Source organism: Dama dama, chromosome 14 (assembly GCF_033118175.1).
Source record: "Dama dama isolate Ldn47 chromosome 14, ASM3311817v1, whole genome shotgun sequence".
NCBI classification, from domain to species: Eukaryota; Metazoa; Chordata; class Mammalia; order Artiodactyla; family Cervidae; genus Dama; species Dama dama.
Window position 1 is genome coordinate 504,048 of NC_083694.1, and position 24,635 is coordinate 528,682.

The 24,635-nt window shown below is 51.8% G+C and overlaps 2 protein-coding genes across 2 annotated transcripts; both read right to left on the reverse strand.

Moving 5' to 3' along the window:
* Positions 1–129: 129 nt before the first annotated feature.
* On the reverse strand, positions 130–9,077 carry MYBPH (myosin binding protein H). The gene is made up of 11 exons (XM_061159829.1): positions 7,935–9,077; positions 7,685–7,819; positions 6,803–6,970; positions 4,316–4,404; positions 3,766–3,961; positions 3,478–3,617; positions 2,764–2,923; positions 1,403–1,539; positions 1,091–1,277; positions 716–766; positions 130–197 (listed from the first exon to the last, which is right to left on the reverse strand). The coding sequence occupies exons 1-10, from the start codon at positions 8,161–8,163 to the stop codon at positions 750–752; spliced, it is 1,458 nt and encodes a 485-aa protein (XP_061015812.1). The 5' UTR covers positions 8,164–9,077; the 3' UTR covers positions 130–197; positions 716–749.
* A 2,095-nt stretch (positions 9,078–11,172) lies between these two features.
* Positions 11,173–21,279, reverse strand: CHI3L1 (chitinase 3 like 1). The gene is made up of 10 exons (XM_061159833.1): positions 21,167–21,279; positions 20,917–20,946; positions 19,800–20,001; positions 19,224–19,280; positions 18,310–18,460; positions 16,257–16,378; positions 13,367–13,490; positions 12,621–12,803; positions 12,021–12,137; positions 11,173–11,821 (listed from the first exon to the last, which is right to left on the reverse strand). Exons 1-10 carry the CDS (start codon positions 21,189–21,191, stop codon positions 11,681–11,683), a joined length of 1,152 nt encoding a protein of 383 aa, XP_061015816.1. The 5' UTR covers positions 21,192–21,279; the 3' UTR covers positions 11,173–11,680.
* Positions 21,280–24,635: the final 3,356 nt, after the last annotated feature.

Sequence of the window (24,635 nt, forward strand, 5' to 3'; positions counted from 1 at the left end):
ATCTTTGCACCTTCCAGGGCTCCTGGTGTCTAGGAAGCCTGTACAGGGGCCTGCTAGGCCCGCTCCCAGTGGAGGGACAGAGGCGAGGCAGGTACCAAGGAGCAAAGCCATCAGCTGTCGCTATGATGTGAAGATCTCGGGCCTCTGAGGTGCTCGACTCTGGGCCTGGCGGCCCTGACCCCTCAGGCTTGCGGCACCTGGCAGAGAACATTTCATGAGCCCCGCTGTCAGGCAGAGCTGGGTGACGTGCACCTGCTCAAGAGGTGACATGGGGGAGAAGACCTCCCTTCCCGGCCCCCCTCCCCTCAGGCTTTAGACCCGCAGCCCGGGCTCCAGCTCTGCCCCTGCAACTCTAGGGTACACCCTCACCCTTCAGAACCTCAGATCCACCTGGGAAGGGCAGTCAGGGCACGGTTGTTTCTGCTGCTTTTCTGGCTGAGGAAATTACCCCATGGGGATGCCCTGGCCTGAGGCCATTCAGAGTCAGGACTAGAGCCTGCCCTGTGCCCGTCCCCTGGATGCCCATGCCTTCCAGGCCTTGCCAGCATCACCCTACTGTGCTGGGTCTTCAGAGCACCACCGGGACTGCACAGGTACCTTGCCTGTGGCTGCAGATTTATGCTCAGAGCTGACTGCCACCCTCCCTTCCTAAGCCCACCCCTGCCCCAGGCCTCCACCCCCAGAGGCAGGAGAGGGGGTGCATGCAGTTACTTACCTTTCTCCTCTTCACAGCTTCCACCAGAGGCTCCTCAGTGTGTGGCTGAGGCTGGGACAGACCTGAAGGTTAGAGCTCAGGGAGGGGGCGGGTGTCTGCTGGGGACCCAAGTGCAGGGTGGGAGACAGTGAGTCTCACACCCTCACCCCAGTGAGCCGTGTGTCTGCGAGGCAGACTCCAGCCCTCCTTTTCCCGCACTGGGCCATCCTCCCTCCTGGAAAGTCCTCCCAAGAGCCTGACCTCTATCTTTACTACCCTCATCTTGCCTTGCTTTTCAGTGCTCAGCCTCATCTAGTCCAGAAGGAGAAAACATGGCTTCTCCTGGTCTCCCATGCATCAGAAGATTCCTAAAAAGCAACCTCTCTCAATCCTCACCTTTCACCTCCAGCCGGCAGTCCACAGACGCCTCCCCCAGCACATTGATGGCCTTGCAGGTGTAAACTCCGGAATCAAAGGGGCTGGGTTTCCGGATCTCTAGGGTGCAGACACCTTGCTCAGAGAGAGCTCGGTATTTGGGATCACCCTGGATGTCCATCTTGTTTTTCATCCAGATGATCTTGGGCTGGGGGAGCAAGGTCAGAGAGAGCTGGGAAGGGTGTGGGCCAGGATGAAGCCCCCGAAGGCCACCTTCAGGCTTAGGCAGAGTTGTCTGGAAAGACTGTGCAGCCCCAGTGCCCCTGCCCTCACCTTGGGTGAAGCTCTGACACTGCAAGAGAGCTGCGTGCTGTAGCCGGGGGTGGAGGTGTGGTCGGCCAGGGGCTGAGTGAAGGAGGGCGCTTCTGAGAAGTCTCGCTCAACAAAGCTTTTGGGTTTGGCAACAACATCTGGTTTCAGGGGAGAAAGAGGGGATGAATTTGAGGTTACAGGAGAAGACCTCTTAAGACTGACCTCATCTGTTTTCCTGAAATAATCACTATAGCTTACACCTAGGTATCCCATTTAATCTACACAGCATTCCTTTGGAAGGATACATTTATCACCCCAGCTAACAGATGGAAAATTAAGACCTTTCATGGATGAGGGACTTGCCAATCTCACATAGTGAGTTTGTGGCTTAAGAGGTGGAAGGTCACATGATGATCATGGCTCTTTGAGCAGAGAGCTGGTGGTCTGGAGGAAGATTGAGGGCAGGTGACTATCCATTTCATCCCTGCCTCCACCTCTGGAGCCCCATGGCAGGACCCCAGACTCCTGAGATCTTTGGGAAGCCAGGCACAGCCAACATGCAGGAGCTTAGAGACAGAGTATCTCAGAGAGGCAGAGGAAAGCCAAAACGATGGCTGGGTGCGTCACAGAGGGAGGCAGGGAGGGGAGTGATACTGACTGAGGGTGGAGACTAAAAACCCAGCGAGTCCACATTTTATTTCTCTTTGTCTTTGGAGACTTTACTGGCTTTCTATTTTTAAACAAAAGCTTTTTCTTAATTCTGTGCAACTTAGGCTGGTGTTTAAAAGTGTGCTTTCTGCGGCCCACACAGACTATGTGCGGCCCTTAGGCCCAACGTCCAGGTGACATACAAGGTGACGGGGAGAAAGGACTGGGAATTTCACATTTGACGCAAGAGGACCATGTGTGTATGTAGAAGCAGTAAATACCCATATCTCTGTTGTCCATCTATGTGGTGCTATATTAGGGTTGGGAGTTTGCTTTTAGCAAACTCACCAGTCTACCTAACCACACACATTGTCCTTCAGAGTGGCTCTTGGGACACTGTACATGAGACCCAGTGACTGCTATGATGTTGGCAGCCATGTGGCATCTTTAGTATAAGTGCAGTCTCCCAAGGGGTGCTGCTCATTTGCGTGGTTTACTCTGATGTGTTTGTTACAATCAATCAACCACATCCATTTCTCACAGTCACTCTATTAACGTGTGTGTGCGCATAGCAGTGGCCTGGGTGTGGAGAAGCAGCAAAAGTTCTGGCAAGTGGACTCCCGTGAGACGTAACACAGGGAGCGGTGCTGACACTCCAAGGGAAGGGAAGAGATGGGCAGAAGCATCAGCATGGTGATGCCTGGCTTGGTTTCTGGTCTTGGGCCCAGACCCACCTGTCTTTACGATGTGGGCAAGCTCCTTGGTGACGGCTGCTGAGGCGCTGAGTCCACACAGGTTCTCTGAGAAAACTCGGAAGGAGTACGAGTTGCCCACGATGAGGTCGGAGACGGTGCAGGTGGTGGGGTGGTAGCGCTCCAGGACCGTGAACCATCGCTGCAAGAGCCGGCCCCGTCATCCTCACCTCCACACGCCCTCACCCTCCCTGCACCCCGGGGGCCTCCTCCTCGGAGGGGCTTGCTCCATGTCCCGTCCCTGGGACTTGGAATGCGGAGAAGTAACTCCTGGGAGAAGGTGATCTCTCTGGGAACCTCAGAGAATTCTAGAACCTTACTGGTCAAAGTGGCCAGATGACCTGCAAAGTAAGAATCACCTGGGACCTTCAGAGAAGTGTAGGATCTCAGTCCTCACCTCAGACCCACTGAATTAAGACCTGCATTTTAGCAAAATTCCCAGGTAATTCACATGTACATTACATTTCCAGAAGCACTGCTTTAGAGCTTGAAGTGCCCCAGAGAACCGCCCTTGCAGTCTTCAGAAGGAAACTGAAGTCCAGAGATGAAAGAGGTTTGCCAAAACCCATGCAGCGAGTCTGGTTGGCAGTGGGCAGAGCAGCAGTCCTCGGTCCCCGTACCCTCTGCGGGCAGGCCTTCCCCTCCGCTTGGCCGCTTCCTCCCCCAGCCCCGCCTCCCTGCTCGAGCAGGCCTCACCCCCGTCTTCTTGTCTGCCTTCTGCACCGTGTAGCCCAGGAGCTCTGTGTTGCCTGTGTCCTGGGGCGGTGTCCACTCGAGGGCAGCGTTGCAGCTCCAGACATCCAGCAGTCTGATGCTGCTCGGGGGTCCAGGTTTCTCTGCAGGACCAGAGAGTGAGGAGGGCTGGGCTCGCGGCAAGCCCACCCCCAACACGATCGGGCTCCTATCACTCTCTTGGCCTGACCCTCTTGACCATCAGTCCTGGGGCAGGAGGAACCTCAGCCCTTGCCTCCCCTGGTCCCATACCAATCACCAGGATGTTGATGGCTGCCTTGGCCTCCAGGCCTTTCAGCTGCACAGTGAGCTCATAGCAGCCTGAGTCGGAGCGCTGGGCTGAGCGGATGAAGAGGATGGAGTCCTGGTCCCCAGTGCGCACGCTCACCCGCTGGCTGTCCAGGGCATGACCATTGTGGGTCCACAAAGCCTGAGGCCTGGGATTCCCCTGGGAGGGAGGAACTCTCGGAATGGGAGCAGAAGGTGCCAGGCCCCCACTCCCACCACTCCAGGGTTCTCTGGAGCTGTGCTCAAGGGAGCTGGCCACACTAGCCTTGCCTAGGAAGGGCAGTGGCTAGAGCCAGAGGTGCCCCCAGAGCCTCACTGTCCGGTTGTCCAGCCGGCCCCGGGGCCACTGTCCTATTTGCCAGCTGGAGAATCGACTGAGTCATGTGCATCTTGATGGGTGGGTCTCAGCAGACCTCCAGGGGAACCCTGACATTTTCTGGGCTCTTCCGATACACCTCAGGCGGGGCCCTGTATTTCCACCCAAGCGCTTACCCTGGGAGGGAGGCATACCCACCTGGAAGGGGATTTGCAGGTTAATCGACTCTCCCACCTGGCGAATGTAGGTCTGACGAAGGTGGCGGGGAACACGGATCTTGGGGGCCTCTGCATCAGAATCGAAGTTTAGGCTTAGTACAGCAGGGGGGCTGCTGAGAGGCTTCTGCAGCAGGGGACTGGACACAGTGAGGCTGCACCCCGCAGGAGGGCTCCTGGGATGCTCTGAGGCTGCCCCCTTGTGGGCAGGGCAAAGCTCACTACCAAAATTCAAGGGCCAGAATCCCCTGAGGCCCTTGAGGAGTTGAGAGACAGGAGGTTCCAGGAGGGCAGGGCCTCCACGGTGTGAACTGGTAGGCATCCTAGGCACTCCCTTGGTGCCCCAACCCTGCCAGGCTGGGATTTGTCCTGCAGCCCTGGCATTCCTGGACTCCAGATGGGCCCTGCTGGCTCCCTGGTTCCCCCTGGTGGGGAGCGCGTGTGCACCTGTCGCCTGCGTTCCCAGGAAGGGTGCCCAACTCTGTCTCCTTCCTAATGCCTCTGCCTTCAGAGAGGCCCCTCTGAGACCTATTTACTCATTGCCCTGTCCCCAAACCAGGTGAGAGGACTGGGGTCTTTCCCTTGCTAAAGGGAGCCAGAGCAGGCACACCCCCTTCCTTCTCTTTTCCCTCCCACTACCTTTCAGTCTGCGGTTGGGAATTCCTTCCTGACACCTAACTTCCAACCCACGCTCTGGTGGAGAAGCACTTTCCCGACCATCGCCTCACTGGGTGCAACCGCTGGAGCTGCTGGGCGTCCCCGGGGAGCTGGAACAGCCCCGCAGCTCTCTGCCTAGGTGGGCGGGGTGGGGTGGCTGAGGCCCCTCCGTGGCAAGCAGGTGGCTGCAGTCGGTTAGTGGCGTGCAGGGCAGGAAGGGAGGAGACAGTGAGAAGGAACACGCTGTCTCTGAGGATTAGCTGTGCAAGCACTTGGCCCTGGGAGCACCAGGGGTGGAATGTTCCAGAGGCAGCTGCAGGGGGCCAGGAATGCTTGGCAGTTCCAGGTGGCTGAAGAGGGACAGCTGAGCAGCTGAAGACTCTAGACAGGGTCCCCACCCTGCCCTGCCCCTGAGAAGGGCCTGGCTGCTCCCTGTTTACTCACGACCTCCTCCTGCTCTCTTCTCTCCAGGAAATCCCCTTCTTTCTTGCCAGAGGAATTTTAATGGAGTAGTGGGTGCTGAGTCTAGCTGACTCCTCCAATGTTAGGCCTTGAGGTTGAGGGTCCTGGCCCCTGCAGGCTCTCAGAGTCCAAGATCCCTGTGCTGTCAGGGAGGGTCCAGGATGCCTGCCAACGCCCCTTTCCCTACCAGGAGGGCTCCCTGCCACTTCCAGGCTAGAATCATACTGAGCTGCCAGATGGGACCATGTCTCACCTAGACTCAAAGGATGGACATGTCCTCTGGTTTTGAAATTCACCAGAAAAGATTGCTTGTCACCTGGTGGGACAGGAATGGTCTTGTGTGGGAGTCAGTTCTGAAACTGCCACTAATAGTCTGGGTGATCTCAAGGGGAGTCCTGGGGTGCCTTGGCTTGGATGGACCAGCCGTGACAGTCTATCATTCTGTATTGCTTAGCCCTGTGGTTCCCACATCTCTCAGGCCTTAAAGCTGAAAAGTATTTCCTTGAATCCAAACTCGACTCCCTTTTGCGGTCATGAAGTCCCTCTTTCTGGAGGCCTTGTCCAGAGCTGTGGGGTGCCCCTCTGCCTCTGGGAGATAGGAGGGCAGGACAAGCAGGAAGGTGGAGGAGGCCTCGGGCCACCTGCTGGCCCATGTCTCTTGTCACTCTGGGGCTCTGGGCTGTCCCCAGAGATCTTGGATCAGACCAAATGACTCACTGCCATTAACAGACTGAAACCCGATCAGCCTTGGGAGGGGAGCAAGGGTAGGCTTGAGGCTAATGCACCCTACAAATAGAAATCTTCGCAAGGAGACAGCAGCTGGCCTCCCAGGTTTCCAGTTCAGCACTGGCTTCTGGGGATGGAGAAACTTTCACAGGTCTTTTGCAGGGTGTTCATCTTCTTTCCACTAGGGACGTGGTACAGTAAGAGGCAAACAAAGACTTTTCTCTGTTCCAGAACCTTTGGGAGAATCTGGAACCCAGGTCATAGGAAATGAGCAGAAAATGAGCTTCTAAGGCTGCTGAAGGGATTATGATTAGATAGGAAGAATGAAATGACTCTAAGTGTTGGGACTCTGAGGCAGGTGACCGGGGCAGTGTGAGCTTTTGTTTCTGGGAGTCGTGAAGCCCTTCCTCCAATGCTTGCAAGCTGGACCACCCAGAAAATTGGCCTCTTTGACCTCCAGAGACTCCTTGCTGCTGAGGAACCTGGAACTTTCTTAAGGCAAGATGGCACTAGCAGGTGGCTTGTGCACGTGAGTGTGGGGAAGCGACTCTACCCCTTGGCCTCCTTTTCTACGTCCATTAGCTAAGGTGCTTGGGAAGGGTTGGGGAGCAGGGATTGGCTTTACCGATGGTCTCCTGGATGTGGACAAGCTGCTCCAGCACCGCTGGTGGGCCAGCCCCTGCAGAGCTCACTGCAGCCACGCGCACGAAGAACTTGTCACCTACAGCCAGGTTCCGCACAGTCTGCTGGGTCACCATCATGGGCCGGGCATTCACAGGCACCCAGTCCAAGGCTGAGAGGAATGAAGACAGTACAAGGCCCTGGCCCCATGGCCGCGGGCACCCTTTCTCAGTGGGGCTTCCCTTCCCACTGATGGTCTGAGGAAGCTGGCCTCCCTTTCCGGGCCTTATTTTCCTTTTGCTCTCCCTCCCTGACTTCTCATGTGTCAAATGGCATCAGAGACACCTTGTGTCAGAACCCTTGAATGGTGGCCAGAGATGGGGTTGCTGAAGCCCAGACAGGCTTGGACACGTTCGCCAAGTCACACAGCAAGGCGGGGCCAGAGGCGGGAGCCAGCCTGAGCTTGCCTGCTGCGGAAGTGGACAAGATGGCGGCGGACGAGGTGGCGGCATCGGGAGTTTGGCCACAGCCCGGCTCTTTCTCCTCACTGTCCCTTGTTCTAACTTAGCCCTCTCCCTCAGCTTCTCTACAAGCAGGGTCCTCTGAGACTCAGCACCTTCTTAGTTCCTACAGAGGAGAACCCCAGTGTCACCGACCCTTTTATTCTCGTTACGCAGAGGCTTCCTGGAGCTGGAGGACAAGGCACCTGCTGAGGTCCCTTGGATACCCTCCTGCTTTCAGAGATGTGTAGGTGAGCAAGACGCTGTCCGTGAGGCTTAAGCAGACTGCCTCCACGCCCTCTCTGCGTCTCCCTCTGGAGGGCTTGTCCCCACTGCCCCCCAGGCCCACCTCCCCTCCGCACATGAGGGCTTAACCCGGAGCTCACCTCCCTCTCGACGGAGTTCCAGCACGTAGCCCTGGAGCCCCAGCCTCCCCAGCCTCTCTGGAGGCTCCCAGCTCACAGTCACGGAGCTCTCACTCACATCCTCCACGGCCAGCAGCAGCGGGGCACTGGGGACATCTGAGGGAAAAGCGGGGGGTGGGGGGGCGGTGAAGGGTCTTGCAGCCGAGACCTCGCCCCCCACCGCTCCCTGCCATGACTGCCTCCCCCCTCCACCCGCCCCAGCTCTCATCACCTTCACGCGGAAGTGCAGGGTCACTGGCTGTGGGGGCTGCGGGGGCTGCAGAGGCTGCGGGGTCAGGAGGCTGAGGGGCAGGCTCCTGTGGCTCAGAAGCCCGCTCTCCCCCGGGAGCCTGCGGAGCTGCCGTGTCTCCAGAGGGCCCTGTGGGGGGCACACGTGCAGACTCAGAGGCGGTCTCCTCCAGACCACAGGCAGGGGCCTCCGAGGTGGCTTGTTCTGTCATTGCAGTGCCTGCTGGAGGGTCAAGCTGGAGTGTGCAGGTATTAGCACCGGAGGAGCTGCGCTTCCAGGGTGCCCGGGACTACCTAGGTCCAGTCTTATATAGTCAGGGGGCTGCCCCACCCCCAAGCAAATGTTCCCAGCTGTGGGGTCAGGTCAGGCAGGGGGACTGAAGGGAGAGGGAGGCGCCTAGGCCAGAAATAGATCTGGGGGAGGAACTGCAAGGGTCCCTTGAGGAGCGCACAACCTTGTCCATCATCCCGACTGAATCTTAGAGACAGGGTTCTTGTGCCCAGATGGGAGGAGGGCACAGATCAGTGAGATGGGACGTTGCCAGGAGCCTGTGCCAGGGGTCAGGGCATTGGGAACAAGAGCTTCCATCTGGATAATGAACCCAGATCAGGCTGTGTGTGTTTGGCCTCTGTGGGGCCACTTGTGCTCAGGGCTTCTCGCTTGGGTGCACACAGCCTGAAGCAGCCTTCTCTTAGAGCACTCCCAACTTTGTTCCTGGGGTCCCACACTCCCCTAGTCCTCACATTCCCTGGGAATTCTCATTTGGGCTGTATGAGGCTGAGGGCCTAGAGAAGGAGGGAACTGAGATGCCCAAAGTGGGCTGGATTGCAGGAAGTCTCCTAGCAATGGGACCCCAGAAAGGGAGTCCAAGGCCCCAGGTTACCCAGCCCCTCAAATTCCTGCTCTGGACCTCAGTTTCCTCATCTGTTACAGAGGGCACTATGACAGTCCCCTAGTCCTTGGGGTGAGATCAAGTCGTAAGACAGATCTGGAAGAGATCTTGGAGGAGGACAGTACTCAGAGACTTCCAGAGTCCTCGAAGCAGAACATGGCATGGACATTTGCATGCCACGGGGGAAATGAGGCAGGTGTGGCCAAATTTCTAGTCATTGAGTTATTCATCCAATAAAACATTAAGATTTGTTGCTGGCGGGAGTGTAGATGGGAGCAATCTCTGAAAAAAGTGTGATGGTATCTAGTCAAACTGAAAATGTGTGACCCAGCAGTTGGTCCCGGAAACATGCATGTAAACATTCACAGCAGTATTGTTTATAACATTAAACCTGGAGGACAAAGCTCTGCCTCAACAGAGGAATGCATAAATAAGTGGCGTGTATGTGTACCTATAAACCAAAAATGGAATAAAATGAGCAAACTTCAGCTACATGGTTGGTCTAACAGACGTAACGGGGAGCAAAAGAAGCTGGGCACAGAGAGTGATGTGACCCCACTCATACTCAATTCAAACATGGGCAGCAACAGCTCTCTTCTTCAAGGGGCATCTCTAGGAGATGAGACCACAAAAGAAGGCAAGGAATATTAGGATAATGCTTGCCTCTGGGTGGAGGGACAGAGATATGGAGTTTCAGAGGCACAAATGAGGTCTTGTTTCCTGTCCTTGGTAGTAGTTATACAGGCTTTCACTATATAGTAATTCTTTAAATAATAAAAAAAAACAAACATTTTGTGCGCTCTTCAGCATGTATGATATATCCTACCATTTTAAAAACAATGCCTGTGTAATTTATTTCAAACCATCAGTCACGTTCACACTCTGCCCCTTCCCCAGGGCTGGGGGCACAGGAATGTGGCCATGTCCCACGGTGGCTGTCCTTGTTGGGAAGGGCAGTGGAGGGCCTCAGGAGCCTCTTGATCCTGCCCTGCTCGGGTGCCCAAGCCCTCTGCTGGGTGAGTCAGAGTCCTGCCGGGCGGGAAGCAGGTCCTGGAGACCGGATCCCCATCCCTGGCCTCTGACTCTGCAGCTATAAGTGAATGTGACTAACACAGCAGGACCCTGAGTCAGCCCTGCAGAGCCTGTCCCAGGATGGGGGAAGGGTGACTGGGGGGATGTGAAGAGGGGGTTAGCTGCACTGGAGGACTCACAGCTCCTGGGATTTCAGAGCCCCCCGTGTGGTAGGAGGGCTGTGGGCACAGATTGGAAATGCTAGGTCCACTGGCCAGCAGTGAAATGCCAGGCACCCTTGAAGCTCTGGCCAAGTTCTCACTCTCTTTGCCTTTAGCTTGGCAGTGACCTTGGGATTAGTTGCTTCTGCCCTGCTCCAGCTAGTTCAGATTTCAGGGAGGCCGATAGGTATTTCCTTTCCCCACACCTCACTAGTGCCACAAACCACTGGGCCAAGTCACAGATAATTCAAACATCTGGGAATCCACAAATAAATTCTATTTGATTTTGGAGCATATAAATGAACTCTCTTTGGATACAAAGCTTGTCTGAGGCTCTTGGAGCGAGCAGGAACTGTTAAGAACATCTCTACTTCATGAAGGCTGGAAGCCTGGCTGATCTTCTGAGCTTGTCCTGTCTGACCCACACTGTCCCATCCGGCCCCCACCCCATGTCCCAGGCTGGGCCAAGGAGCCTTGATTTCTGCATGGGCTGAGGGCTGAGTGTGTCCTGAGAGGGGAGAGACAAAAGGGCTAGACTACAGCCCTACGACATCTGACCAACTTCAGTCCAGCAATGAAAAGGGCTCCTCTAAGGTAATGAGCAACTGGTCACTGAAAGTGTTAGGGGAGCTTGGAAGGCCAGTTCTCAAGGTCTGCAGAGATTCTAGCTCTGGGATTGTGGGAAAATGTGTGAGGTAACATTGGTGTCTCCTTCTAACTCTGAGTCCCGGGTCAGGGCTCTGTCTAACTTGGCCCTATATTGGCTCCTATCCCTCCCCAGAGTGAGAAGAGATGAAGGGCCGGGATTAAAGGGTTTCCTTCCTAGTGCCTGCTAGCTCCTGGAAACAGAAAAGGCTTCTTTCAACAAAGAACTGTATAGAGAAGTCTGGATGACAATGACTTTAAGATCTAGAAGGCCTCCAGCACTCTTGGGTTAACTCCACAACTGATGGATCTGGTGATGCTTGCCCCTTTGGGGGATGCCCTGGAGGCAGCAGAGGACAGGGTGGTCTCACTTTCTGCACCTCAGGGCTCCCAAGTCTGAGAGAAAGGAATCCAGAAGAGAGGCGGGAGGTGAGCCCAGTGGGACCACAGATGAAGCAAGTGCCAATAACAGGTGAGCCCTGGTGCTTTATTGAGCAGGTGCAGAACCAGGAAGGGGAAGTGGGATGGGGACACAGTTATGTTCCCGGGAAAAGGTTTCAAGCTGGGCTTTGCAGACGGTGTAATTAGTGTGGTTGCTGCTTCTCCAAAAGCTGTGTGGCAGCAGAGCTTGCCAAAATGCCGTCCTTAGGCATCAGGCCCCAGAAGTAAGCGAGGGGAAGAAATCTCCCAGTGTTGGGCTTGGCATTGCTGAGCATTCTCGTTCGTCAGCACCTACGTGCTGACGCTGCGCCGTGAGCTGTGCTGCCCCGCAGCCCCACCCCAGCCTGCCCCCCAACCAGAGCTGAGCTCCGATGGCAGAGCCGTGGCCCTCACACGGGCCCAAGGAAGGGGGGCTGAGGCTCAGCGGGGCCCCAGCAGGGCAGGAGGTCAGGCTTCCGGTCAGTCAGAGCCAAGTGTGAGCGGCATCTCTGCCCACCGTTGAGCCCAAGGGCAGACGGCTACACCCCAGCAAGCACATCCTTGACGGCACTCGTGAGAGGAAAGGGCAGGTTCTGCCCACAGAAGGTGCCCCGGAAGTCGTCCAAGTCCAGGGCCCACACCATGGCGCCAGCCAGCTGCCTGTTCCTCAGGTACCGCGCCTGGTGGGGAGACCCAAGGCCGGTGTGGCTGGGTTCCCTGTGCCAGGGTGCACGTGGGCGGCGCATGCTATCTAGACGCCTCCGCAGGGAAGAGAAAAGCTGACACCCGGAACCTGAACCCCTGTAGCCAAGCCCCACCCTCAGTGCAGGGGGCGTCCCTCCCGCTTTTCATCTGGGGGGTGTGGCCTTGTGAACATACCTTGTTTTTGACGCTCTCCTGGTCGTCATATGCTACCCACTGGTTGCCCTTGGTGGCATACGGGACCTGCTGGTCACGGAGCCTATGGACAGTGGCTCCGTGGAGGAAGTCACAGATCTGAGCAGAGAACAAGGCAGGGGCGGCTGGGGAGCTGTGCTGAGAGGTTGCCAGTCACTGGGGGATGCTACTCCCCAAATCTATTCCTGACCCTTGCTTCATCCTAAAGGTTGCACCTGCCCCTAGAACCTGCAGGTTTCATGCAAATTTACTTAAAACAGATGCAAATATCCTGGGGTTCTGTGGCTGCTCTGCACTGACACTGAGGACTGGCCAAGGCAACTCAGAGCAGCAGAGGTTGGGTCAAAACAAAAGAACCTACCTCTTGGCCGTTGCTTTTCCCTGGGCTAAAAGGAAGGCCCCAACTTGGTGGCCAGAGGGGATGAAGACGTGATGTGCCTGCCCTCCTCCTCCCCCTTCTCCAGAGTGCTAGGTCTGCTGGAATTTTTTTTTTTAAAGGAGTAAACTGGGGGTGATTTGGAGGGTCAATTTCCCCAGGGCTGCTGATGCTGTGGGAGATCTTACCTTCTTCCTAGCTCATACCTCATAATAGGCAAGGATCCCTTTCTCCTTAGTGAACTGGCCTGGTATTCCCGGCCCTGAGGTGGGGGCTCCCACATCTGTCTTGGAAGAGGCCAGAGTGAAGCTCCTCCCAAAAGTGGGGATACCCATCACCAGCTTATTGGCTGGAGCCCCCAGCCTCAGCATGTAGCTCACAGCGTAGTCCTGGGTGTGGAAAGGGCAGGACAGGTTGAGCAGTTAGTCTAGGAGAGAAAAGGTCATGCAATTCCCACTGCTGCCTTGAAAGGAGTTCCAGATCTAGATGCATCTGGAATTCCCTTCCTTCTGGGAACTTATAATGTCAGTCTAAAAAGCACCGTACAGTTTCCATCTCAAAGAAATCCTCTTAGGTATAGGAAGAGATGCTGTTTGGTAGTTGCAGAAATCAGGTGACTGGTTCAAGTTTCATAGCAAGCAAATGGCAGGGCTAGACTAGACTCTTGGCTTCTCAGCCCCCAGCTCTCTTTTGCTCTCTCCCATCTGCCCTGTGTCTTCACCCTATAGGCCTGTCAGGAGATATCTTGATTCTTTATGTAAGTATCACCTCCTCAGTTCCCAGAGCCGTGGAGAATGCATGAACTTTGCGCCTCAGATTCCTCATCTGTGAAGTGGGCCCCTAACCCCTCCCTTACAGGATTACCAAGGAGTGGAGAGGTTGGTGTGTGAGCTCCAGCAGGCGGCAGGTCTTTGTGGCCCCCTCTCAGCTTTCCCTCCTTTGGGACACTCACAGTGTTACTAAATCTGTCAGAACGTGCATCTTCCTGGCCTCGAAACAGGGGGCTGTGATGTCCTACTGTCTGACGCCAGGCTCCGTGAAAATCATAGGTCAAAAGGCTGATGAAGTCCAGGTGTCTATAGAAAAGTGGATGCAGGGCAAGGAGAAAAGTTTAAAAGCACACCACCCCAACAGGATGTGAGCAAGAAAAACAGGCAGCCATTAATCCAAAATCTGGTAGAACCCGGTGACCAGACTAGGCTGCTGGACCTAGGCTCCTGCTCAGGGTCCCACAGGAGCATTCAAAGAAAGAACAGGGCTCTTCCTACCTGTTCCCAGGACACAACTGGGAGCTGCCCTCCAGCACACCTCAATCCCTACTCTCCAACCACATTCATCTTTGAGAAAGCAGATTAGTATCATCAGTAACTAGCCTTGTGGGGAAAGAGCAGGACCAAAGGATGGCCTGAAACTATGATTCCTTGTAATAGGGAGTAAGGTTTCTACACACACGTATTAGGAGTCTCCAGGTGGATTGCATGACTATGAGCTTTAGGTGTTTGGGGCAAATGATTGACAGCCACCTCATTCCCACCCTCTAAGTGATCAATGATCACTTGACCACCCTCAGTGATCAATGCAAAGAAATAGAGGAAAACAATAGAATGGGAAGGACTAGAGATCTCTTCAAGAAAATTAGAGATACCAAGGGAACATTTCACGCAAAGATGGGCACAATAAAGGATAGAAATGGTATGGACCTAATAGAAGCTGAAGATATTAAGAAGAGGTGGCAGGAATACACAGAAGATCTGTACAAAAAGATCTCCATGACCCAGATAACCACATGGTGTGATCACTCACCTAGAGCCAGACATCCTGGAATATGAAGTCAAGCGGGCCTTAGGAAGCATCACTATGAACAAAGCTAGTGGAGGTGATAGAATTTCAGTTGAGTTATTTCAAATCCTAAAAGATGATGCTGTGAAAGTGCTACACTCAATATGCCAGCAAATTTGGAAAACTCAACAGTGGCCAAGGACTGGAAATGGTAAGTTTTCATTCCAATCCAAAAGAAAGGCAATGCCAAAGAATGTTCAAACTACTGCACAATTGCACCCATTTCACATGCTCAAAACTCTCCAATCCAGGCTTCAACAGTACATGAACTGTGAACTTGCAGATATTCAAGCTGGATTTAGACAAGGCAGAGGAACCAGAGATCAAATTGCCAACATCTGTTGGATCATCAAAAAAGCAAGAGAGTTCCAGAAACACATCTACTTCTGCTTTATTGACTATGCCAAAGCCTTTGACTGTGTGGCACAACTGTGGAAAATTCTTAAAGAGGTGGGAATACCAGACCACCTGACCTGATTCCTGAGACATTTATAGGCAGGTCAAGAAGCAGTAGAACCAGACATGAAATGGAACAGACTGGTTCCAAATAGGGAAAGGAGTATGTCAGGTTCTATATTGTTACCCTGCTTATTTAACTTATATGAAGAATATATCATGTGAAATGTGGGGTTGGATGAAGCATAATCTGGAATCAAGACTGCTGGGAGAAATATCAACAACCTCAGATATGCAGATGACACCACCCATGAAGAAGAAATAAAGAGCTTCTTGATGAAAGTGAAAGAGGAGAGTGAAAAAGCTGGCTTAAAACTCAATATCCAAAAAACTAAGATCATGGCATCTGGTCCCATCACTTCATGGCAAATAGATGGGGAAACAATGGAAACAATGACAGACTATATTTTGGGGCTACAAAATCACTGCAGATGTTGACTGCAGTCATGAAATTAAAAGACACTTGCTCCTTGGAAGAAAAGCTATCACCAATCCTAGACAGCATATTAAAAAGCAGAGACATTACTTTGCCAACAAAGGTCCATCTAGTCAAAGCTGTTTTTTCCAGTAGTCATGTATGGATGTGACAGTTGGACTATAAGGAAAGCTGAGTGCTAAAGCATTGATGCTTTTGAACTGTGGTGTTGGAGAAGACTCTTGAGAGTCCCTTGGACTGCAAGGAGTTCCAATCAGTCCATCCTCAAGGAAATCAGTCCTGAATATTCATTGGAAGGACTGATGCTGAAGCTGAAGCTCCAATACTTTGGCCACCTGATGGGAAGAACTGACTCATTTGAAAAGACCCTGATTCTGGGAATAATTGAAGGCAGGAGGAGAAGGGGGTGATAGAAGATAAGATGGTTGTATGGCATCACCAACCTGATGGACCTGAGTTTTGTAATGGACAGGGAAGCCTGACATGCTGCAGTCAGTGGGGTTGCAAAAAGTCCGACACGACTGAGCGACTGAACTGAAGTGATCAATTAAAGCAATTAAAGCAATGAGTCTACATGTGCGTGAGACCCTAAAGAAGATTCTAGTCAGAGCAAAGAGTCTTTGTTTCTTACTCTTGGGTTTCCTAAGATCCATGTCTTGTTCCACCAAGAAATCAAGCTGCTTGACTGGAAACTGCTCATCGCCACATGCATAAGGAGGCAAGGTGAGGAGATGGGACAGGTGGACAAGAAAGGGGAGTCCCTGCAAGACAGAGTCCCTTGAGGACTCTCCAGCAGCCTAGAAATGAAAGGTATTATTAACTGCTGGTTTGCCCTTCCAGAGACTAGTGACTGGCTCGTTTGTATAACTTTCTCCACTTCGTTTTCCCACAAACATACATTCATAACAATTTTCTCCATTGGTCAGCACAATATCCCAAGTGAAAAGGAAAGATAGGGATTATTATGCCCCTTTTGACAGATGGGAAGGCTGAGGCACAGAGAGGCGGTGTGACTTGCTCCAGGTCATGCATCTCTGGAGAAATTTGGACCAAAGGCCCAGTCTTCTGATTGAATATAGACTGCTAAGGCAGAGTAGGTCAGAAGACTCACCGGGATATCTGGGCGATGTCATAGCCTCTGTCAATAGCAATCTTCCCTGCAGGCACGGCTGCGCTGAGCAGGAGCTGCTCTGTGCCTGCTTGGGCTTCCCTTACAAACTCAGCCTTCATTTCCTGGTTGGGAGAGAGGCAGGTAAGTGACAGCAAGCCTTGTGGAGAAAGATCTTTGAGCATGTCACTGGCCTTCCCTGTCTGCTGTAATCTCCAACCAGAGCTTAGTGGGAATGATAAAGTGGTCCCATCCGCAGGCTCACCCATCCTTTTCCTTAAAAAAAGGTTTGGGCTGATCTCATCCGTACACCCCATGCATACTCATCAATATTCAATTTTTCTTTATCCTGGAGGGACCATGAGAATAGTGATCCCACTTAGTGCACAGATAGAGCTGGAAGACATTTGCCGGTTGGTCTGTGCTTTTGTTAAGCTAGTAAATGAGGACACAAAATTAAAGTGATTTATATTGAGTGTTGTTCAGTCTGTTGTTCTACTCTGTTCAGTTGCCAAGTTGTGTCTGACTCTTTGCGACCCCATGGACTGCCGCATGCCCGGCTTCTCTGTCCCTCACCATCTCTTGGAGTTTTCCAAAGTTCATGTCTATTGAATCAGTGATGCCATCCATCCATCTCATCCGCTGTCACCCCCTTCTCCTTCTGCCTTCAATCTTTCCCAGCATAGGGTCTTTTCCAACGAGTCGGCTCTTCACATTAGGCGGCCGAAGTATTGGAGCTTCAGCTTCAGTGTCAGTACTTCTAGTGAGTATTTAGGATCAATTTCCTTTAGGATTGACTGATTTGATATCCTTGCAGTCCAAGGGACTCTCAAGAGTCTTCTCCAGCACCACAGTTTGAAGCATCAATTCTTCAGTGCTCGGCCTTCTTTCTGGTCCAACTCTCACATTCGTACATGACTACTGGAAAGACCATAGCCTTAAGTATATGGACCTTTGTCAGCAAAGTGATGTCTTTGCTTTTTAATACACTGTCTAGGTTTGTCATAGTTTTCCTTCCAAGAAGCAAGCATCTTCTAATCTCATGGCTGCAGTCACCATCCACAGTGATTTTAGAGCTCGAGAAGAGGAAATCCTTCACTGCCTCCACCTTTTCACCTTCTGCTTGCCATGAAGTGATGGGACCAGATGCCATGATCTTATTTTATTTTAATGTTGAGTTTTAAGCCAGGCTTTTCACTCTCCTCTTTCCCCCTCATCGAGAGGCTCTTTGGTTCCTCTTTGCTTACTGCCATTAGAGTGGTATCATCACGTATCTGAGGTTGTTGATATTTCTCCTGGCAATCTTGATTCCAGTTTGTAACTCACCCAGCCCAGCATTTCACATGATGTGCTCTGCATATAAGTTAAATAAGCAGGGTGATAATATACAGCCTTGACGTATTCCTTTCTCAATTTTGTACCTTTCAGTTGTTCAGATTCTGTTGCTTATTGACCCACATAGCTTCTCAAGAGACAGGTAAGATGGTCTGGTATTCCCATCTCTTTAAGAGTTTTCCACAGTTTATTATGATTCACACAGTGGAAGGATTTATTGTAGTCAATGAAAAAAAGTAGATGTTTTTCTGGAATTCCCTTGCTTTCTCTATGATCCAGCAAATGTTACTGATACTGTGAACAACTTGTTTGATTGCTCTGCCCCTAGGGTAACTAGAGGTGCTTGGGCTGCCCCCAGATGGAGTCGAGTATCCCTGATTTACTGCATGCTCGGGAGTGCACAGTGTCAGTTTGAGAATGAATAGACGACAATGATGCTCGACTAAGTGGCAGTGAGGAGCAGGTGCTCTGGTTAGTGAACGCTGCCTCTTAGAACCCCAGCCCACATCCCACTGTTTTCAGATTATGTCTTCCCTGCTGTGTCAGATCTCAGGACACAGGCTTGTTTGTTTTACCTTTGGTCCAGATCTCAGGACTCTGCAGCAAGGAGGCTTTAGTCTCCCTTTGCCTGCCTCAGGAGAACATGCCCGAAGATAGCTTCTGCCCTCCCCACTCCTTGGGCTCCCCACCTCCCTGCCCCTTTTCCCAACCCGACCAGCACCTTGATCAGAGCGGTGAGATGCCGCTTGTCTCTCCACCCAGGGTAGAGCCATGCTAGATCCAGTCCATCAAAGCCATGGGTCCGCAGAAATGGTGGCACTGACTTGATGAAAGTCCTGCGACTCTGGGTCTTGGAAGCTATTTTGGAAAATCTAGAACCAAAACCACAGTAGAGTAATCAGCACCAAAATGCTGGGTGCCTTGGCCCTCTGGAGGGGTCTCTGGGGCATGTGCAGCTGGGAGCCTGAACCCACACAGCCATAGGAGGGCATGGTTGGGACAGGACCCACTTCTAATCATCTTGTTAATAGAAAGAACATGTGCATTATAATCAGCTATCCCTGGCTCTATCACCTAGTAGCCAAGCCATTTTGAGCAGATTATAACCTGAGCCTCAGTTTCCTCATCTGTAAAACAGGCATAAATGTAATATCTCACAGTGCTATTATGAGGATTACATGTGATAGTGGTTGGACAGGATGCCTGACACATAGTAACCACTCACTAAATGAGAGCTGTTATAGCCATTACTTTAACTCTTTTTAAAGCTGCTCCAACTCTACCCACTCCAGGAAGTCCTCCCAGGGTCTCCACTCCCAAATTCCCATTCATTCCATCTTGCTCCTTCCAACCCTTAGGGCAGTATCCCCTCAAATTTCATTTTCATGTCTGAGAAGTAGTAAAAAGAGCATTGGCAAGAAATCAGAACACTGGCTGCCATCTTGCTGTGTGTCTCTTGGCAAGTTCCTTCCCCTTTCTGGGCTCTGATTTCGTGATTGCACATGATGCAAACTCCTGACAACCATTCACACCCCAGTGCCTGACCATTCTGGGGTCCCTGTGACCTTCATCCCATGGGTGTAGAGAAACCTATACTTCCTCTTGTCCCATAATCCTCTAGAGAATGCATCCTACCTTTGAGGACCGAAGTTCCAACCTCCAACAGATAGGAGGGTCTTCAGGTTGGGGTTCCTATGGGCACAAAGAGGCAGGAAGGCTGGGGTTGAGTGGAGTTGCTGTGACATGGGGTGGCCCCATGTTTGGGAAGCTGTAGTAGGCTTCTAGCTTTGGAGAGAGGCTGAATCAGGCCTGCAAGGCCCTTCCAACCTTGAAACTCACTATTCTAAGATTTTCTAAGTATTTGTGGCACTTACTCTGAGACGTGTTGCCCATTTTTCTTCCCTCCAGTGGGGAAGCCATGATATGGCAAAATAGAACCATGAATATTTTCTCTGTGGAGCGGCACCTTCAGGGGACACAGAGAGTTCCTTCTCCCAGGGGAGTTCAGCTATGCCTTTTTCTGCAGGCTTCTTCTATACCCTGACCTCTGCCCTCATCACTTCCTCCCATTTGAGCCAAGGCCCTCCAATTCTCCACCCAGAAGTGAGTCCCGGGGACCTTGCCCATCCCCTTGAGCAGGCGTACTCTACCCTGAAACCAGCCCTCCTAATCCCCCATCTTTCTCCTGCCCTAGCTAGTCAGTGGCCCAACCTGTTCTTGAGTGTGTTCAGCGTGTCATAGAGCGTCACATCATTCCACTCCCAGGTGTCGATCTCATTGTTGCTTATGTTGGCAAAGCTGTAGATGACGTGGGTGCACAGGAAGGGGTCGATGGCATCTGGGAAGCAGCTCCCGTCACCCTCCCGGTACTGGGACCAGCTGGTGTAGTAGCAGATCAGCTTGTATGCAGCACCTGAGGAGAAGGCTAGGGTGGGCCCTGGGCCAAGGTTGAGCCAGGGACCCTCTGGCTGAGCCCTAAGCTGAGCACCAGTGGGGTTTTGGGGAGAGGTGGGATGGATGGGTAGAATTGTGAGCAAAGTTAAAATTCTCAGTGAAAGGACTGGCTCAAGGGAGCTCTCTGTCTGGTGAAAATAAAACCTATTTTGAAAATGCCTAGGAAAGATCAAACATGGTAGATAAATATACTGCAGACTAAGAACAGAACACTGTGTGGAGGGAGGGGGCTCTGATGAATAAAGACGAGATGGGGTTTGGTGCAAGTAAGGAAGGTTTCCTGGAGGCTTTGAAGGAGAGGAGTGACCTAGCCCCAAACAGTCAGTATTAGAAGACCTTTGCCTTTACGGAGTCTTTGATCTGAGAGGCTCTGGCCTGTCTCTTTTCTGCCTTCATGGGGGAGGTACCCCTAACTTGTAACCCAACCAGAATGGCAGTCTCCGGGCCCCTCAGTCCATCCCCCTAGCTGGCACACAATAACCCAGTGAACCGGAAAGTTCCCTCTCTCTTCTTTTTCTAATTTCTGCTGTTTCGGAGCAGGCCTCTTCTGCCCTCTTGATTGTGGAGGAAGACGAGCGGGCATCACTCATCCACACTGTTCCTGGGCTCCCGTTAGTGGTTCCCTCGAGGCTATGAGTTGAAGCCTTCATTGAAGCTAAACTTTTAAAAGTTTTTAATTTTGAAAAATGTTAAATATACAGAAAAGTAGAGAGTAGTATAATAAACATCTATATACTCATCACCTTGGTTTAACAAATGCTAATATTTCTGAGCCATTTGAAACATAGAAGAAACTGGGGGAAAGTGCCAAGGTCCCTTCCGTACAGCCCTCACCAGGCCCCCACCTTCCGTGACCTAAAAGAAGGTTACTTACAGCTCTGGAGCAGCACCAGGACCACAAAACCTGAAGGGAAATCCAGGATGAGACCCGCTGCAAGCGCCTCTGGCCCTCCCCCCGGCTCCCTGCGCCCGCCCCCGCCGCCTCCGCGGAATCGGGCCTCCTCACACCAGGCGCCTCCCCTGTCCCCCCGGCTCGGCCCCGCCCGTCCTCCCGCCCGCTGCCTCTCCCCTCAGCAGGCGGGAGGCCAGCCTCTGCAGGCAGTAGCTCTGGCCAACCCGGAGACCTGTCCGAGCCGCCCTCAGCCCCATCCCGGCCGCGGCAGAGGAGGGCACGGCGTGGCCTCTTCCTCTGCCCTCAGGTTCCCGGTACCCAGCTGCCTGAGCAGGACGCTGCCTGGGCCTCCAGCTTCCTCTTATACGTACCCCACACCACTCCCCTGCACCGCAATCCTCCGCTTACAGGAACGGAGCTGCGTGTCAGTGAAGGAGCTGGCAGACCGTGAGTGGCGGGGGAGGGGCACTGTGGGCCACTAGAGGCGGATTGGGAAACCCTGGACAGTCTTGAAAACTTGGGCCAGGTCTTCCTGAGGCATCTGCCGGTAGAACAGCCATTAGAGGGATGAGCTGGGGGCTCCTGGGGCCAGTGACTCAGCCTCCCACTCACTTTTCTCCAAAAGTCAGCAGTTCCCCAGCTTTTCTGGCAATCCCTACCTTTGCCTCTCCAGCGCTCCCTCCAGGCCTTTGGCCAGGCTGAAACTGGGCACAATTGAATTCTGCAACCCACAGCACCTCCAGACAAGGCTGTTATTTTTTTCTCTCCCCGACTCCAGCATCACCCTGCCTGACGTCCTCTCCTCCTCTCCAAGTCTGTTTCCCATAGCAGCCTGAAGGTCAAGGTGAGGGCCAGAGAGCCTTTCACCAACTGAGGATTGTTTAACAAGAAAAGCTAGAGAGGAGTGGGAAGTTGCTGAGTGGCACTCTGAGACCTGCTGCTGCTTTCCTTCCTTTTGAAATGCCAGTTACAATGAATGAGAAAGAATTTGGCAAGTCTGGGGCTCCGATGAAGTACCAAGAAGTAAAAATGCAGACAACTCAATTTCCCCCAGGGAGCAGATAATCTCAGAAGATCAATAATCTCCATTCCCTCAGCTCCTCTCTTTTGAAGCCCAAGTGTAATGATACCACCCCTTTCTAGATAGGCCGGTGATTTTTTTTTTTTTTTTGGTCACTCTTCAGATAAGAACAAAACTTCTTAACAAGGCTCTGCATGATTTGCCCTACTTGTGGATACATTTTGAGCCAAAGATCCTGGACGACTCCATTCTTCATAGGCTATAAATTAATTAACAGGCAGGGAGTGAAAATTCAGAACTCCAGTTGCTGGCATAGGTCAGAGGGCTTCTGGATAGATATCTTTACTTTTGCACTAACATTAGGTACTAATCCGATGTTGGCCACACTGGCTTCACAGCCCTCTCTTGGTGAGGTCTGTCCCTCTGTGCCTTTCTCTTCCTTCCTCTCCCTGTAAAATTGAAACAACTCTTCACTGATAGAAACCGTCAGAGAGCAGTTTGTCCAGAGTCATACTCATGAATACTAAAGGGTCACTGTAGTGGTTTAGTCGCTAAGTTGTGTCCAACTCTTGCGACCCCATGGACTATAGCCTGCCAGGCTCCTCTGTCCATAGCATTCTCCAGGCAAGAATACTGGAGTGGATTGCCATTTCCTTCTCTAAGGGATCTTCCCGACCCAGGTATTGAACCCAGGTCTCTTGTATGGCAGGAAGATTCTTTACCAACTGAGCTATAATGGAAGCCCTAAAGGGTCATTGCTTCACCCTTTTAAGGCAAATAGCCTTCTTTTGTACCCTAGATAATTGACAGAAATGATAGTTCATAATAACCTTTCTTTGTTTGGGGCACTGGGAAATAGATTTCTTCTAATGTCTAACAGAAATATTACAGTGGCAGGTATGTAAAAATTTTTATAACAGGGTGCAGGATGCTAAGAAAACACCTACTTTCACTCTCTTCCTTTGTTAAAAAGTATTTCATAGGCTTAGATTGGTCCAAGCTTTACCCTGTGCTCCCCTAAGCCCAGTTTATTAGTTCCACATGTCCTGCATGAAAGTGGCTGTCCTAGAAAGTGGCCAAGACATTCCCTGGGGCTGCCCCAGCATGACTGGCCGAGGGTCCCAAGGCACCTCCCAACCTCATCTCATGTCCTGTCCCCTTCACCCCCCATAACCCATCCATTCATTCCATCTTTCTTTTTTAACTTTTTGTCTGCACCACGTGGCATGTGGGCTCTTAGTTCCCTGACTAGGGTTTGAAACCAGTGGGAGCACAGAACTTTCACTGCTGGATCACCAAGGAAGTCCCAATGCCTTCTTTCTTGTACTTTGTCTTATATTTGCTCTGCTGTCTTCAACCACACGGCTTTTGTATATGCCATCTACTTGCCTGTCAATAACTATGAAGGGCCTGAGATTTTATACTCCTTGCAAGCTAATGAGATAGACAGCCACAGCCTTGTGGATTCTGGCAGAAAACACAGAACTTTAGGGCAGAGACAAAGGACTTCTCATGTCACAACAAGGAGCATGAACTTCATGTTTGCATCATTTCTTGTGATGAGGCAGCTATTTTGAGTTGCTGCCTAAGCATTTTACAGTATGCCAACTCTACTCACACCCAGAATCTGGCAATTTAGATAAGAACTTGAGTTTAGGATTCCAGCCACAAGGTCCTGCTTTGCATTTCCCCGGGCACCTTTTAAAATACATTTTTAAAGTTGAGTCCTTGAAAAGTAAGTGGTGCTCCTCAACCACCTTATAAGTAAAAGATGCTTGCTCTCTGTCTCCTGCTGGCTTGTGACCTAGGACAGAGCACTGCTCCTACCCCCAGCTCATTGTACACCTCCCTCCTCTGTTTCTGGACTCTGTAGTAATCCTGGCACTTTACTTTCTTTGTGTATTGAAACTGTGCCTTCAATCAAAACAGCCCCAGGGTTTTCATTTCCCCAAAGTCAAAGCTGATAATGAAGGAGACACCTGCCCACCCTGTGCGTATGGCTTGTGCCTCTTCGTTCTGCAGGTCATAACCTGCATATTCTCAACTTAGCACACTTACTCATCCTTCAGATTGCAGCTCAGCAAGCACCTTCAGAAAAGGCAGACTCCCCTGTGAGGGAAAATCCCTACTGGGACTGTCAGAGTACTTTGTACCTCTCTTCCTAGCACATGATTCTGTTATAATTTTACATCTTGTGTGTGAGTGGGGATGTCATTAATGTCTGCCTCCCTCACTAGTCTATAAACTCGGTAAAGGCAAAGACGGGGTCCTGTTTTACTCACCTTTGTGTTCATCCCTAGTGCCTAACACATAGTAGATGCTTAGTAAAGTATTTATTAAGTGACTGAATAAATGAAGAAATGATCTCAGGATGGTACAAAACTCCAAACTCTTCTGCTCTGAGTTTGGAACCTGAGGTGCTAGAAATTTCATCTTTTTCAACAGTTATGTCCCCTTGTGAATAACCAACTCGGGAGGTACAATGAAATCCCAAAGAAAGCACTCTGACAGTTTTTTCCTGATCCAATCATTGTAATCCCTCAGTCTGCTCTTATCATTCATGTACTCATTCAACCAATGCTAACTGAACACTCAGAGTTGCCTTGTCCTGTGGGAGGTGCTAGAGGCAGAAAACCGAGTGCAAATAAAGAATCAGTGCCTGTCCTCATGAAGTCCGTGG